The 15,943-nt window shown below is 35.1% G+C and overlaps 1 protein-coding gene across 2 annotated transcripts; it reads right to left on the reverse strand.

Annotated features, from left to right (window-relative positions):
• Positions 1-2,062: 2,062 nt before the first annotated feature.
• Positions 2,063-15,866, reverse strand: LOC121381307 (resistance to inhibitors of cholinesterase protein 3-like). Of its 2 annotated transcripts, none has more exons than XM_041510566.1 (7): positions 15,712-15,866; positions 13,566-13,657; positions 12,987-13,130; positions 11,979-12,192; positions 9,178-9,344; positions 8,150-8,522; positions 2,063-4,708 (listed from the first exon to the last, which is right to left on the reverse strand). In XM_041510566.1, exons 1-7 carry the CDS (start codon positions 15,839-15,841, stop codon positions 4,587-4,589), a joined length of 1,242 nt encoding a protein of 413 aa, XP_041366500.1. In that variant the 5' UTR covers positions 15,842-15,866; the 3' UTR covers positions 2,063-4,586. The 2 variants fall into 2 exon arrangements, with proteins under 2 accessions (XP_041366500.1, XP_041366499.1); XM_041510565.1 differs by having other exon boundaries at positions 2,063-5,228.
• Positions 15,867-15,943: the final 77 nt, after the last annotated feature.

The raw sequence follows: 15,943 nt of genomic DNA on the forward strand, positions 1-15,943 counted from the left end.
AATTTACATAATGCATTACACACATCATTCGGTCCATAAACCATAAAGGAAAAATACAAACTAATATTATAAATGAAAAATACAAACTATAAAATCAATGAGGAGACATCAAAGAAATCGCATAATATCATGTCAACATAAATCAATAATTAGTAGTAGTGTAACACTGCACTCTCACTGCTGTGGTTTGTCCAGTTGGCCTCTGTGTACTGTAGTGAAAAAATAAAAATAAAATCTTGTTTATTGGTATGTATCAATGAAAATGTTTGATGGCAGAAAGGAAGGGGCACACTTGCTCCAACTCAGAAAATAAATATTGCTTTGTTTTTGTTTAATGACACCACTACAGCACATTGATTTATTAATCATCGGCTATTGGATGTCAGACATTTGGTAATTTTGACATATAAGTCTTAGAGAGGAAACCTGCAACATTTTTCCATTAGTAGCAAGGGATCTTTTACATGCACCATCCCACAAACAAGGTAGCACATACCACAGCCTTTGATATATCAGTCGTGGTGCACTGGCACTTTGAAAATACTGCACTGGCACTCCAGTCAAAATAGAGATAAATACCAAGTTAGAGTCATCTTCCAACACCTATGATAGATAAATCATGTGGAATTGTTGGACAGAGTTTAGGAAAATGATCAGTTTTCTTTGATGTCAGGTAACTACATGTACCAATATATTAGTTTGATCAATACACAGCAAAAAGAACGCAAGTGATACTATAAATATAATATTAAAACATAACTCTACAAACTACGGTTTGTTTATAATACAAATAACTATTCTAAAAACCTAGAACATCAGATTCATGACACAGTCGAAAAGTACCCCAGATCATGGATACTTTAGTAATGCATATTAAAACTAAGCAAATGGCTAAAACAGAACAAAACTAATATCACCAGATATTTCCTGACATTAGCATCCTGTCAAGGTATTAAAGAAAATAAAACATAAAATGTAACATAACGCATGTAACAATATTATATGAAAAAATTAACTAATACCACTTTGAAACATTTGACTACCAATGATCCATATTGCCGTACATTTTATTTTTAAAACCTCAGCTGATTATTAAAATTGCAATCAAAGATTATAAACCATCAAAAAATTACAAAATGCTTTACTATTAACAAATGTATTCATAACTTAAATAATCTGCTTAATAAGGAAGTAAGTTCAAAATCTAAATGCCAACTCATCATGGAAACTATTAATAACATTTGTTAAGTTGACACAAATATATTAAAATCAGACAGCAAGGCCTTATATTTTGCTACATACTGCAGCTGAGATCATGAAAAATATATACAACTGAAAACATCTAATAACTAAATGGACAAACATCACTACAAAGTGATAACTAGTCTGTCCCATCCTCCTACAAATATGTTTTTGTAAACAATTTCAGTTTTGTTTGACGTAAGAAGAAAAGTAAAAGAGTTTTGGAAATAACAATTTTTGTTTAACTCTTTTTGTATCCAATTTGGAAAACAATCGGCTCAGCAATAAATAACATGTCAGTTCCACAACATGGAAAAAAAAAGGAGTTCCCTGTGGGACGGACTATAGGTTAATTTTTAAAAATCTAAACATTAAGATAAACACATTCTAAAAATATGTCCTGGATGATGTCAGAAGTTGCGCCCAAGACGGACATGCCTGAACATTAAACAGAGGGACAAGTGACAAGTCTGAAAACACTAACAATGGTAACATCTATAAATACAGATACGTGATGTCTTGTAGTCTGCTACTACCGGTAATATAGATGAGATTCAAATCACATTCATGAGAATATTACGCCAATAAATATGTGGTTATAATCAGAAAATGTAGACAAAAGTAAAAAAAATTAAAAAAATCAACAAGTATTTACATAGTACATGTAACCATATAAATTCTGTTACTTAATTTTATTCATAATTAAAATAACTTATTTAACAACCAACAATATTATATTCATTTTATATTCATAGAATTTATAATTTTATTAGTCATTGAACAAGACTTATACTAGTTTAGAAAGTGATTCTTTTTTTCTTTTCTTTTTTTACATAATTATATAATTAGAAGTGTAACAAAAACAATAAAAATCACCATAATCACTTTAATTAATATTATTTCAAATTCTACTTCCTCATACTCGTATATATTTTTAAATTTTCAATAACAATTAATGCACAGAGTGACAAGCATTATGCAGTTGTAGCATGATGATAAAAACAATATCATATATGTAATTAAGACAAGGGAAACAATATGACAAAAGGCAACCCATTATAATTCAGAGTAAAGTATTAAATATAAAAGAACATAAGATGAGCAAATAAATAAAATAAAATAATGTTGCGAATATAGAATCAATAAAGAAATATCACAATCTATTGCACAGCATGAGATTCAACAAGAGATAATCTGGAATCATCAACTGTTGCTTGTACATGTATATTATCAACAGGCATTCTGAATTTCAAGTAAGGAAAAAAGTAAAATTTTCAAATTTTTGGTAATATACATGTAATTACAAAATGTGTGCACTTAAATGATTTACTCAAATCTAAGTGGATGATGTCATTAAAAGCAGAATATCATCCTTTAATAAAATGCAGAAAATTTAAATGGGATGTCTTTATATTTACAGAATTCTCTTAATTCTCTTATTAATGTATGGCAGTCAGTAATAATGAAATTTGGCATAAAATCACTTAACTATACTATAACATTTCCTACAATTTATGACCATTATACATTGATAAATTTATCCCCACAATTAAAAAAAACAATTCTTATATAATAAATTATTTATAGATTGATTGTTTAATCAGAAAAAAAGTATTCAAACCCACATGTGTAAATAGCTATTATAGTATTACGGTACTGGCATTAATGTCTTATTCTCAATGTGATAACTGGTTAGCAGTTACAAAGCAGGCATTCTTGGTAAATATTTATATCGGTACTCAATCTGGTAATTAATATTTAAACCATTTGATGAATTTACAATATTACAAACACATGCCTCAGATTATCAAACTAAGTGTAATAAATCTATCGTCATAAAAATATCTACCTTTGTGCAAAATGCACTAATTAAAGCTCAAAATGGTATATCCTTATTTTATGAATCATCCATTCAGTATGATTCTGATGTTGAAATGAAAATGAAGACACCAAATCTGACATATCATCAATTCAATGATATGTAATGTATGAAATAACATGAAGGAATATCTGTAAGTCGACAGCAGTCACTACTCGCACCCTTGTTTTGGCTTTGTACACAATAAATATATTTAACCACAATTTCATTTCAAATTCATATTTCATAAATAGTAAAAAAAAAAAATTATAATGTTTTCTTCAAACACCGTCAGGTGTGTTAGTAATGTTCAAACAAAACATTTTCAATTGCAACTTTGCATTGGAATTTTCCAATAAAAATGGAAACATTATTGTAAGGAGATGCAAAGTGACATTGGAATATTGATGTCATTTGAAAAATTTAAAATTAGCTATATTATTACATATTAAAATAAAAACCAGCCTACTACCTTGATCCTTGTCAAAATAGTTCTGGGTTCTGTATTAAACAGACACCATTTACAGGTCAATATATTTCTATTTTTCATAATTTTAGACAAAATATTAAGTTTAATTTTAAAAGATAAAAGAAATAAAAAGTACCATTTGTCAAATAAAAAATGTATCCTTGGATATGTTATATTTATTGTGTACAAAGCCAAAACACGGGTAAGGAAAGTGTTATTGACCTTAGCATTATTGCATTACTTTCTTGCTCTCAATCATTTATTGATTCACAGCAGATTGTCAATGTGTGCATTTTCTTATTTATTAATCATCACATGGACATGCGAAACCTACAACTTGGCAATATAACAAACACTCTTCTTTTTTTAAAATTCCAAATTATTAGTAAAATCTCAGGTATTAAGCATGTAGAATAAATGATGTCCCTTTTTTAACACCGAAGTTTGTGACATCAAAGTAAAATTTCAACAGTTGTTACACAAGATTAGTTCTAGATTCAAATAACATTAATTCGACATCAGTAATGTTTCTGTTTTTTACGTGCCCATTATTTTAGGTTAAATATTCTTGAAATTGATTTACTTGTGACAAAAAATTATTCTATCATCTTAGTCCAATGAATTGTTTTTGTTTTTTTTAAACACTCAACTTTTAGACCTATATTTACATGACAACACTTTCCGCTACACTTGTGCAGTTATTGATTTAGGTCATGCCAAGCTGTAGATGTTTTGCATGTGAAGGTTCACTCATGGAAACCCAGTCTTTGACAGGACAGGCAAGTGATTACTCCAGCTCCTCTGCACACTCGACCGAAATGTTTTCATAGAGTAGCAAACTGATCACCTTACAATAAAACTTCTAATAAATTTTATCTGAAACTTCATGTGATTGCTCACCTAGCTCTACTTCAGGCGAGTGATCTTCAGCTCACCTTGATTTTACTCATGGCAAAGACTGGAAAGCCATGAGATAATTAATAATAGCACAGAACCATATTATTGTTTTAAATTGACTCAATCCTGGGAAGCAGCAGGCAGTTTTCTCAACCTGACATTCGTATGTTCCTCATCCTCATCAAGTTTCTTTTCCATCAGCACCTCCTGTTCTTTCTCATCACCACCCATCTCACTGCCATCTGAAAGAGAGAACGCAATCCTTGTTTAACCTGTTCTTTCTCATCACCACCCATCTCACTGCCATCTGAAAGAGAGAACGCAATCCTTGTTTAACCTGTTCTTTCTCATCACCACCCATCTCACTGCCATCTGAAAGAGAGAACGCAATCCTTGTTTAACCTGTTCTTTCTCATCACCACCCATCTCACTGCCATCTGAAAGAGAGAACGCAATCCTTGTTTAACCTGTTCTTTCTCATCACCACCGATCTCACTGCCATCTGAAAGAGAGAACGCAATCCTTGTTTAACCTGTTCTTTCTCATCACCACCCATCTCACTGCCATCTGAAAGAGAGAACGCAATCCTTGTTTAACCTGTTCTTTCTCATCACCACCCATCTCACTGCCATCTGAAAGAGAGAACGCAATCCTTGTTTAACCTGTTCTTTCTCATCACCACCCATCTCACTGCCATCTGAAAGAGAGAACGCAATCCTTGTTTAACCTGTTCTTTCTCATCACCACCCATCTCACTGCCATCTGAAAGAGAGAACACAATCCTTGTTTAACAAAAATACTTGTTAAAGTTTATTTTGTTCAATGACACAATAAGAGCACACTGATTTATTAATCTTCAGTAACTGGATGTCAAACATTTTGTAAATCAGAAAAAACCTTCTAATTTTTCCATTATTTCATGTCATTTGTAGTTATTTCTGTGCTTATATCCAATTACGGTTCAAGCACGCTGTCCTGGGCACACATCTCAACTATCTGGACTGTCTGTTCAGGACAGTGGGTTAGTGGTTAGTGAGAGATAAGTCATGTAGTAGCCTTACACCCATCCTTGAGTTATTAAACTCATACTGGGTTGGAGGCGGAACTGGCAGTAAGGAAATGTTTTATTTAACAATGCATTCAACACATTTTATTTACGGTTATACGGCGTCAGACATATGGTTAAGGACCACACAGATATTGAGAGAGGAAACCCGCTGTCGCCACTTCATGGAGCGCTCTTTTCGATTAGCAGCAAGGGATCTTTTATATGCACCATCCCAGACAGGATAGTACATACCACAGCCTTTGTTACACCAGTTGTGGAGCACTGGCTGGAACCAGAAATGGCCCAATGGGTCCACCGACAGGGGAACTGGCAGGCGAACTCAGTATCTACCAGCTGTAAGACCGATGGCTTAATCACTAGACCACTGAGTTGAATTTTCATCCATTAGCAGCAAGTGATCTTTTATATGTACTTTTCCCACAGATAAGACAGCACATAACATGGTATTTAATATAGCAGTCCTGGGGCACTGGTTGGAATGGGAAAAACATCAATCAAAGAATGGGTCCACTAAAGGGATTCGATTTTTAGACCCAAGAACATCAACAAAGTGGTCTACTGATTGAATTTGATCCCATACAGAATGACAGAAATATTCTATCTAATGATGTCCTAGCACATTATCTTTTATAACACTTGACCTAGAGAATGTGATCAGAATAGCCGTATTATAGGATATTAAATGAGCTTCCATTTCGTATCATGTCTATGTCCTGAGTCAAATCATTTTCAGTGGTCACGAGCTTCAGCGAGTGACAATGAAAATTATTTCACAAGGGACATAAACATGATATGAAATGGTAGCGAGTTTTTATTACCCATAATCAGTCATAATTTATATCACTAAACTGTTTGGTTGACGTTCCTGAAAGGTTCTAGTATGCCAATCAATGATGTCGAAGTTTTACATCCCACTTGGCGTATCGCCAAGTATGCCAAGCAGAGTATGACAAATATTTTGAAAAGTCACTAGCCACAGGGCTAGTGGGTTTGTGAAAACCACTAGCCCACCAAAATAAAGCACTAGCCCAAATTCCTCCACAATTATAACTGGATTTTTATATAATTTTTGTAACATTACACATTTACGAGTATAACAGTAAAATAAAACAAACACTTAAATCATGTTGTAACTTTCAGTTTTTTGTCGTGTCGTACGTTTGATCTTTTGTCAAATGTGATCCATCGTCATTGTCCCGTTTGATCTTTTGCCCTCCTCCCGTGGAAAAATAATTGAACAAACTCATGGTTGGTATCTAAACCTACTATCAAACTAATTAAATTTAAATGTGTGTATGACAGTGTGACACACGGTAATAGATGATTCAGTGTATTTGGTAGTTGGTTATATATTTAAGGCCTACTATTTATGTCGCCAGGAACGGTGATGCCAATTGCTCAAATACAGGGCATTATCCCGTGTCAGACCGATATCAAAAGAATATAACGGCGACATCTAATCCGTTGTTAATTCATGAACAAAAAAGGTATTATCTTGTATCGACAGCTGCGACGTATTATCCAAACCGCTACACTTAATAGGCCAAGCCGAGTCATTGCATATGCGGTTACCATTAAAGTAAATTGTTTTCCTGATTGCCGATAACCACATGTCAGCGAAGTGTTAAATTAGAAAACAATAGATAAATAAAACAAACACTGAAATTCAAAGCATGGCTGGGGTTTACTTGATTGAGATTAACCTGTCGTCGCGATTTGTGATTTCCAAGTTCTAAGCCTAAAACATATGTGCGAGATTATCTACCACGTGACGTGTCCAACCAATCAAAACACGCATGTCATTAGACTTATTTCCTGTGCCAGAAACTTGAAAGGGAAAAGTAAACAATGCACGCTTAACTGTGACGATGTAGAGATAGCATGTTACTGCAGTTTGCAGACCTAGCTCAAGTGGATTATTATTATATACTGATTGCGTTGTTGATATTATTCGATGACAAACGTCACAATCAAATTTATTAAACGAAATTTCAGCCGAGAGAAAAAGAAGAAAAGAAAACCCCCACGATCGAGCGATAACGAGAGGAGGTGGGAAATCACTAGCCCGCATTTCTCACTAGCCCGAATTTAAAAACCACTAGCCACGGGCGTCGGGCTAGCGGATTTGTCGAACTCTGTTCACTTTGATATGTACCAAGATATTTGTAACCATATGTTCATTATCTTTAAAATTAGGATGCTGTCTGAGAAACGTAGGCAGCCATATTTACTAAAGTAGAGAGGCTTATAACTGTAAGCATCAAAAATAGGACGCAGTAGCAGCAGCAATAGCTGCCGAAAATCTCTGCCTGTTCCCCACTTATGAACACACTGGACTAATGGCCTGAATAATACGCCAGTGGACACTTATGACCACATTTATGCCCGATAACACAGTCTTTGCTAGGAAATGTGAGTAATCACTCTTGCACCCCTCCACACTCACCTGAAACGTTTTAGGAGGGCTGCAACCTGATCATCTTGCAATAAGATTTTAAATTAATTTCATTTGTAATTTTATCCGATTGCTCGCCTGGCATCATTTAAGGAGAGCGATCTTCAGCTCATCTTGATTTTGCTCACGGCGAACACAGAAAATACATCATTCACTTACCAGTTGCATTTTCATTGGCATCCTGGGGGTTTTCATTGATGTCTTGAATTTCTCCCAAATCACTCTTGTGCATCTCCTCGGGTATCAAAGTTTCAGGATTCATGGTGTCTTCCGAAGCAAACTTCCCGATAGATTCTGGACATGTGGTGTCTTCTGAAGCAGTGTTATCGTCAATTTCTGGACTTGCAGTGACTCCAGAAGCAGACTTCACAGCAGGCTCTGGACTGGTTAATTCAGCAGCCTTATCATCAATTTCTGGACTAATGTCAACTCTGCCAACACTCTCCATAACAGGACTACTATCAGCAGAGTTCTTAACAATTTCATAACTTTCCATATCTGGGCTTGAATCAGTAGTTGCTGTCTTTGTAGACTGAAAATATTTATACAACTTATTTATGTACATACTAAATCATCCATTCATATAGTATTATCATTCTTTTATTAAATAAACACTAAGGTATAAAGTTATTATTAAACATATTATTTATTTTAACCACACACACTCAAACACAAAAACCCACTCAAACTACTCAAAACCCACCCAACCACTCTATCACTCACTCACATAAATATATCCCATTTTATTAAAACACTAAGAATCAAATTGTTGAAATTTCAAATGCTAGAAGAAAACATTATGGTATGTTTGTTTAATAATATTTTTAAGGCAGCACATTATAATATTAATTTGAATAAATACAAGTAAATGCATAGTATTACTATTTGAGATTCTAACATAGTTTAATAAGATGTTTTTCAAATAAAACTGAAAATTCCCATTTGCTTATTAAGACGATTATAAAATTCTGAAAGTCAAAACCATGGGCATCAAGTAAAATTTTATGTGTACTCTATTAATAGACTTCTATACATTTAAGATTGAGAAATGTCTATTTCAGGCACAACCTCGGACTGATATTGAGAGGGGGAGAGCCCCTTTAACAACATATCCAAATAGTAAATGTATATATATATATATTAATATGTATATCAGTTAAGTAATTAATATTACAAATACCCCTCACCTTCTTATCATCAGGACTTTCTTCCTCATTGTTGGTTTGCACAGGACCAGTTTCCTCAGCAACTCCATCCACTTTCGTGCTGACGTTTTTCATAGCGAAGAGAATCTTTGACATCTGGGCCTCAGTCTCCTCCAGACGCCGCTGTAGCTCTCGCATTTCAGTGGCTGCTGTTGAAAACAAGATGGACACAATCAATCGGGGACCACTTTTACAAAACATCGTAAACCTAGTTTTGTACGGAAACATAAATTTAAGTCTAAACCACAATTTGTATTACCACAGACAGTACAACTAATACAGCTTGAAATACATATATTTCATTTTATTTTATCCTTACAATGCTCCATGTTCTGTAATGATGCAAATTTCTGCATGAAATAGTTAAAAGTTTGTTTTAATGACACCACTAGAGCACATTGATTAATTAATCATTGGCTACTGAATGTCAAACATTTGGTAATTCTGACAGTCATCACAGGAAACCCGCTACATTTTTCCATTAGCAGCAAGGGATCTTTTATATGCACTTTCCCTCAGAAAGGAAAGCACACACCACAGCTTTTGACAAGACAAAAAAACCATCAGTTCAATGGATCCACCGAAGTGTTTCGATCATGTGATGCAAGTACCTCAGGCGAGCATTCAACCGACTGAGCTAAATCCTGCCCCCTGCATGAAAAAAAAGCTTAGCAAGCAAAACGTTTGTTTTAATGACACCACTACAGCACACAGATTTATTAATCATCCACTATTTCATGTCAAACATTGGTCATTGTGACAGTCAGAAGAAACTCGCTACATTTTTACATTAGAAGGTACGCTTTCATATGCACTTTCCCAGACAGGACAGCATATCCAGTGAAACCTGTCTAAACCGGATGACGTTGGTGACCTAATATTTATCCGGTTTAGACAGGATCCGGTGTTTAGAGGGTCGCGTTTTTATAAAACAGAGTTATTGCCCTTGACGTGCAATTTGCAACGAATTACCCGAGAATGATTTGATTGATCCAATAAACCTGTTTTGTAATGTACAGTTATATAATCATTTATTTAGTTAATGATAACATTGTGCTGCAATATTTACTAATTATTAATGCATTGTTTGTTTCCAGAAGTTTCTTTCGTAAATTCTCTGATATGTTCATAGCTAAAAACGAACATGTCCAAGAATTGCCGAATGAATCTGAATGTGGTAAAGGCAACAAGGGCTAATCATCTCGCCGTATCCCTATTTTGTTATATATATATTTGTGAACTAACTTTAAAACAAAACAAAAAACAAAACAAAACAAGTTTCAGTATAATTTAGTTTTTATCGAAACCTTGCATGATTTTCACCAAAAACATGGACCCGATCAACGTTTAAAAAACGAGTCCACAGTTTGTTGTTTTGCTTCCGATTTGCTTTTGAGGACAATCTTCATAAACATTGATTCAAGTTTCAGAATGTGTTCTAAATAGCGTTCATCCTTTGCAAGAGCAAAATTTCTAAGTTTTTTAATCATAACCAGTGCATCATTGTGCGACATTTCACAACCGTTGGATTGCAAATTTTCATCGGAACAACTTTCACTCTCGTCATCACTTGGGCTCTTATCACATTCCTCTGATTTTCTGAATTCATTCAGAAGTTCATTTTCCCAATCATCACTTGTATCCTCGATTGGCAAATGGTCGTCAAATGTCGCAATAATGGTCAGATTGACATTCATCCGATGTTCGTTGACCAGTTGTAAAAGGGGAATGTCGTCATCATCGTCGCCATCGTCATCATCATCATTATCAGTGGAATCCATATTTGTCGATGTTGAGGTTGGAAAGCCAGATGCCCGAAAGCACTTCGATATGGTTTCTAACAGTGTCTCCTTCCATGCGATCGATATCCAATGTACTGCAATGTACTGTCACTTCCTTACATAACTGTGACACAGAGTCGGCAGTGTCAATTTTAACCATTAAGTTTCTTAACAGGTGTTTCCTGTATCTGGCTTTGAACGCACGGATAATGCCTTGATCTAAGGGAGCACCGACGTTGTGTTGGGTGGCAGAAACTTCAGTGCATGCTGAAACCATTTCCATGTCAGTTCGTTGAGTTTGGCATATTTGCAGCTTGTTTTGAACCGCGTTTTCTTGGCACTAGAGTTACTTTCATATTCTTGAATATAATCGGTCTTCTTTAAAATGTCTGATACAGTAGAAACGCCAATTCCGTACTTTGTTGCCAAATCCTTTTGACTTAATTTTGGTAGCGATTGTGAATCTTTAATCAAGTCAAATTTTACTTTCAAAGATAATTCTACACGCCTACGTTTAGCCTGTGGTGGCCGTGACATTTTTTTTTCTCCTAATTTAGTAAAGTGTAGCAAAATTCAGTGTGTGTATCTCTCATTTCTATCGCAGAAATGATAAAATTCCCTATTAGTGTTTATTCAGTGTATAAAATATTATGTCACGTGTGTACATTTTACTTGAAGTTGAATGTGAATGTGAATACAATATTATTTAAGTTTAATGGTTTGCCTGAAATAGGAATTATTTTTTAATTTCCTTATGACTGGTGGAAATCTTGGAAACCACCATATGACATCAGTAGTAAAAGACATTACACTGTGTACAAGACAGTTCACTAGCAAACATATAACAGCACACACAATGATATTAATCTTACTTTAATTTCCTTATGACTGGTGGAAATCTTGGAAACCACCATATGACATCAGTAGTAAAAGACATTACACTGTGTACAAGACAGTTCACTAACAAACATATAACAGCACACACAATGATATTAATCTTACTTATGTTCTGGTCATCAGAGCGCACCAAAAGGTCTTCGAGTTCCTGCTGTTTCCGTTTACTCTGTATTAAATTGTGGAGGGTTTCTGGATTAGAAAAATCATCTCCATAGGTAAAGTTGCCATCACGATTGTCATACAAACTTCCTAGGCCACTTGGTCTATAACCAAAACGATCCCGATCCCGATCCTGACTTGGGTCCTTCTTGTTGAACACCTGAAAAGATATTTGTACCGGTTATTTCCAGACCATATTTTATTTAAATCAGTGGATATTAAATACTGTTCATAAGACTAGACTGCAGCTTCCTAAAAATATCTCATGCAGGGCTAGCTTTAGCACTCACCAAATTTGCCAACTGCAAATTTTAAAAATAATTGGCGAATTTTATTTTAATTTGGGGAATAAATTTCATGTAATAAATGTTATTTTATGAGAAAATAACTGGGGTTTTGCCATTTTTAAAGTTTAAAATGTTGATTTGGTGAAATTTTTTGATCACCCAGAGCTAGCCCTGTCAATGATTCTTAGAAACCCAAGTTTTAAATCCACAATATCAATTATCGCTCTTTATGAAACATATTAAGCATTCGACATAAAAATATAATTCCAGAAATATAATAGGCCCTCCACGAGTCCAAAATACAGGACTTTAGTACTCAAGGGTCAAACTCAACCCGGATCAGAGTACCCGACACTTACATTAGATGATAATGAGACTAAGGAATAAAGTAAACTAGCATTATGCATCTTAATTCCAGTGCTGAACATGGATGTCAAATCATTCAATTGTAGGCCACAGAGATAGGACGGAGATGAAACCAATATTCCCTTCCAGTTGGACCAGTAGGGGACTGAAAATAACAGTGTATTTAAAATACCACTAACAAAAAAATACATAACACATTAAAAAATTACAAACTGTTTAAATTACCACTAACACAAAAAATAACATATTGAAAAAGAACAATGACAACATATAATTTGAAAACCTGCAAGCAATGTTGTACCTTGACGAGTGTGTAGACGAGGTAGAGAACTATTCCCACGGCGTACATGGGCAGAACGATCCCCATCATTCCCCGTCCACTGCCATGCTGGGCCTGGGTTCGACCCATTTCTGCTGCGGCCCTTAAACCAGGATGGGGACCCGCCTAGAATGAGGTAATAAAAAATAAAATAGAACATTTAATGACACAGCAGTATATTATCACCTAGGACTATTTGGTGTTTAACAAAGTGTGCTTGTTTCCACAAATTGTCAAAGAACAATTCTGCAAATTAAATGTCTCGCCATAAGCTGATTAAAGAAACAATTTAACATTCAAGATTAATCTAATTTTTTCAAATAAATAAATTTAAATTTAAACAAATAAAAAAAATTGATTTTAATTTAATAAATTTTCAATCTATAATACAAGAAGTTGCTGGCAGTAATTTTGACACTATCGACATTCAAGCCCAGAGTACAACTTTATTATGCTAGTAGTAAATTAAATTTGGTTGACAGAACATTCCATGTGTTTCCTGAAATTTGAGAATGTGAACTTGTAAATCTACCAAGAGCTCTTTAAAAACAATTGTCATACCCTTAAGTGCTGTCTTATATCATCGGGAATTTGAGGTTTGGCCATTTCTGGCTTACCACCCATTGCTTTATTGAATCCAGGTGGAAACTGTGCTGTAAGAAAAACAAAACACTGATTAATGGTAACCGTAAGTATGTAAAACAAGATTCAGAGTATGGCTACTTTTATCAGTTTGCAAATTAGTTTTTGGAATTGGCTGAAATTTGTTCATCAATCATCAGTTATAATTGGTTTCCACAAACCGATCAACTTTCGATTATACAACTGGTTACAATTATGTGAACATAAAAGGATTTGAATTATTCAGACCATGCACCTACATGCCTGCGCAAATTAAAAATTTGCATAACCTGAAAAGGGGTTATGCCAAAAGATTTTGCATAACCTATTTTGGTTTGCATAACCTGGTTTTTTTCTTTACAATTAAAAAAATATATATATACTTAATTTTCAGAAACAAGAGAGTGGCAATGGTAAGTAAAAAGTATACATGTATATGTATACAATTGTTTAAGAGATTTAAAAAAAAAAATAATGACTAGAACTATTGTAATAAATTACCAAAACATAGTGAATGTCAAGCTTGACCTATTATATAAAACGCATGTGTGCATAACAACTTGTGAATAAATGCAAGGCAATCTCTTACCATTAATTTTATAATATTAGTCTTTTATGTGTATATAATGTCATGACATTCAGTCGTGAGTGGGAGACTCGGTGCCATCTTCCTCATCTGAGGAACAGTGGATACTGATACTGTTACTGTCATTATCACTGACACTGTCGTCTTTGTCACTGTCACTATCCGATTCGGAATTACAGTTAATAATAGGGTCACTGTGACTGGTTTACCCTGGTTGCTGATCCAGTTCGATATTGTACTAATGACCATCACAATATCGCCATTTTTGATTGGTGAAATTTGGCTATAACGCCTTCTAACAACCAATGGGAATGCATCTACTTCGCAAGATATTTATACAAACTTGACTGGTTACGTTACGCGCTACGAAAAAGCACTGCATCGGGAACAAGTCTAATGTTTGTGCTCGCGAAAAAATATGTTGGTACATTGCTGGGATTAATCGTTCAGTAAATTTTACACGAACGGTAAATCGGTTATGCCAAATAAAATGGCATAACCGATGCACGAACGAAACGGTTGTTCGTGAAATTTGTGCAGGCCTGACCTATTGCTCTTTTCACAGGGAAAGGACTCTACATGCCATCCAGATAGCAGATCTAGTGGCCCACCCACGGCCCACAGTTTGCAACATGCTGCATTGCCTCCGCAGCGTTGCCCGACTCCAACCCACTAGCAGCCCACCACTGGCAAGCCACCTGCACCCGTGCCACTTGTGGCCCGCTGGTGCCTGCTATCTGGGCACTAGTTTTATCTGTTAATACCTATATTCATTATCTGTGTTCTTTATGTACATATGAAAACAAACACAAACCACAGCACATTTACATTGAATTTTGGTATAATATCCGCCCGGTCCCCTCCATTATTATTTTTAGCTAGGGGTTAGGGTTTAGGGGTTAGGGTTTGGGTTAGGGTTAGGGTTAGGGTTAGGGTTAGGGTTAGGGTTAGGGTTAGGGTTAGGGTTAGGGTTAGGGTTAGGGTTGGGGTTGGGGTTAGGGTTAGGGTTGGGGTTAGGGTTGGGGTTAAGGTTAGGGTTAGGGTTAGGGAGGGGGGGACCGGGCGGATATTTTTCCTGAATTTTTATAAGATTTGACTGCAATTAAGGTTCAAGCATGCTATCCTGGGTGCATACCTCAGCTATCTGGGCTGTCTATCCAAAACAGTGGTTTGCGGTTAGTTGTTAATGGTTACTCAGAGTGAAGTCGGTGTGGTGGCCAGTGTAGTGTAGTGTAGTGAATTATTAAAAAAATTCTGGGTGGGAGCCTATATCAGGATGTGAACCCAGCACCAACCACTTCACACTATGGTAACAAAAGTAACTTTTTCACCCTTGTTAATTACATTTATAATTGTATGCCTAAAAATGCAGAACTGGTGTTTGTATTTTGCATTAATAAAAGATCCTACATTACTATTAGTAATGGCGACTTGGTGCTTTTAATCCTAAAATGGAAACGGGGGGGGGGGGGGGGGGGTAGCCTATGTCCTACTACGTACCTTGTTTTTCTTCCGTTTTCTTTTGATTAAATCCCAATAAATGGTTGAACATTGGGCTTAAAAATCTGGGATATAACACTGCAAAACAACCAATAATTATTGCAAATGTTGCAAACGTTTTAATCGACATGACGGCACTTATTGAATTATTATGATGTCTGCTAAACTGAGGAATCCAATTCTCGTAGACTGATCACATGACTAAATAAAATTGTTTTAGAACACCATTATA

This window comes from Gigantopelta aegis, chromosome 9 (genome assembly GCF_016097555.1).
Source record: "Gigantopelta aegis isolate Gae_Host chromosome 9, Gae_host_genome, whole genome shotgun sequence".
NCBI classification, from domain to species: Eukaryota; Metazoa; Mollusca; class Gastropoda; order Neomphalida; family Peltospiridae; genus Gigantopelta; species Gigantopelta aegis.

Excerpts from the sequence above, each read along its gene's own strand:
- LOC121381307 (XM_041510565.1), bottom strand. The coding sequence starts at position 15,841 with ATGTCGATTAAAACGTTTGCAACATTTGCAATAATTATTGGTTGTTTT. Across the intron at positions 12,193-12,986 it reads TCGTCTACACACTCGTCAAG|GTGTTCAACAAGAAGGACCC; the intron begins GTACAACATTGC and ends ATATCTTTTCAG. Across the intron at positions 8,523-9,177 it reads AAAGTCCTGATGATAAGAAG|TCTACAAAGACAGCAACTAC; the intron begins GTGAGGGGTATT and ends AAATATTTTCAG.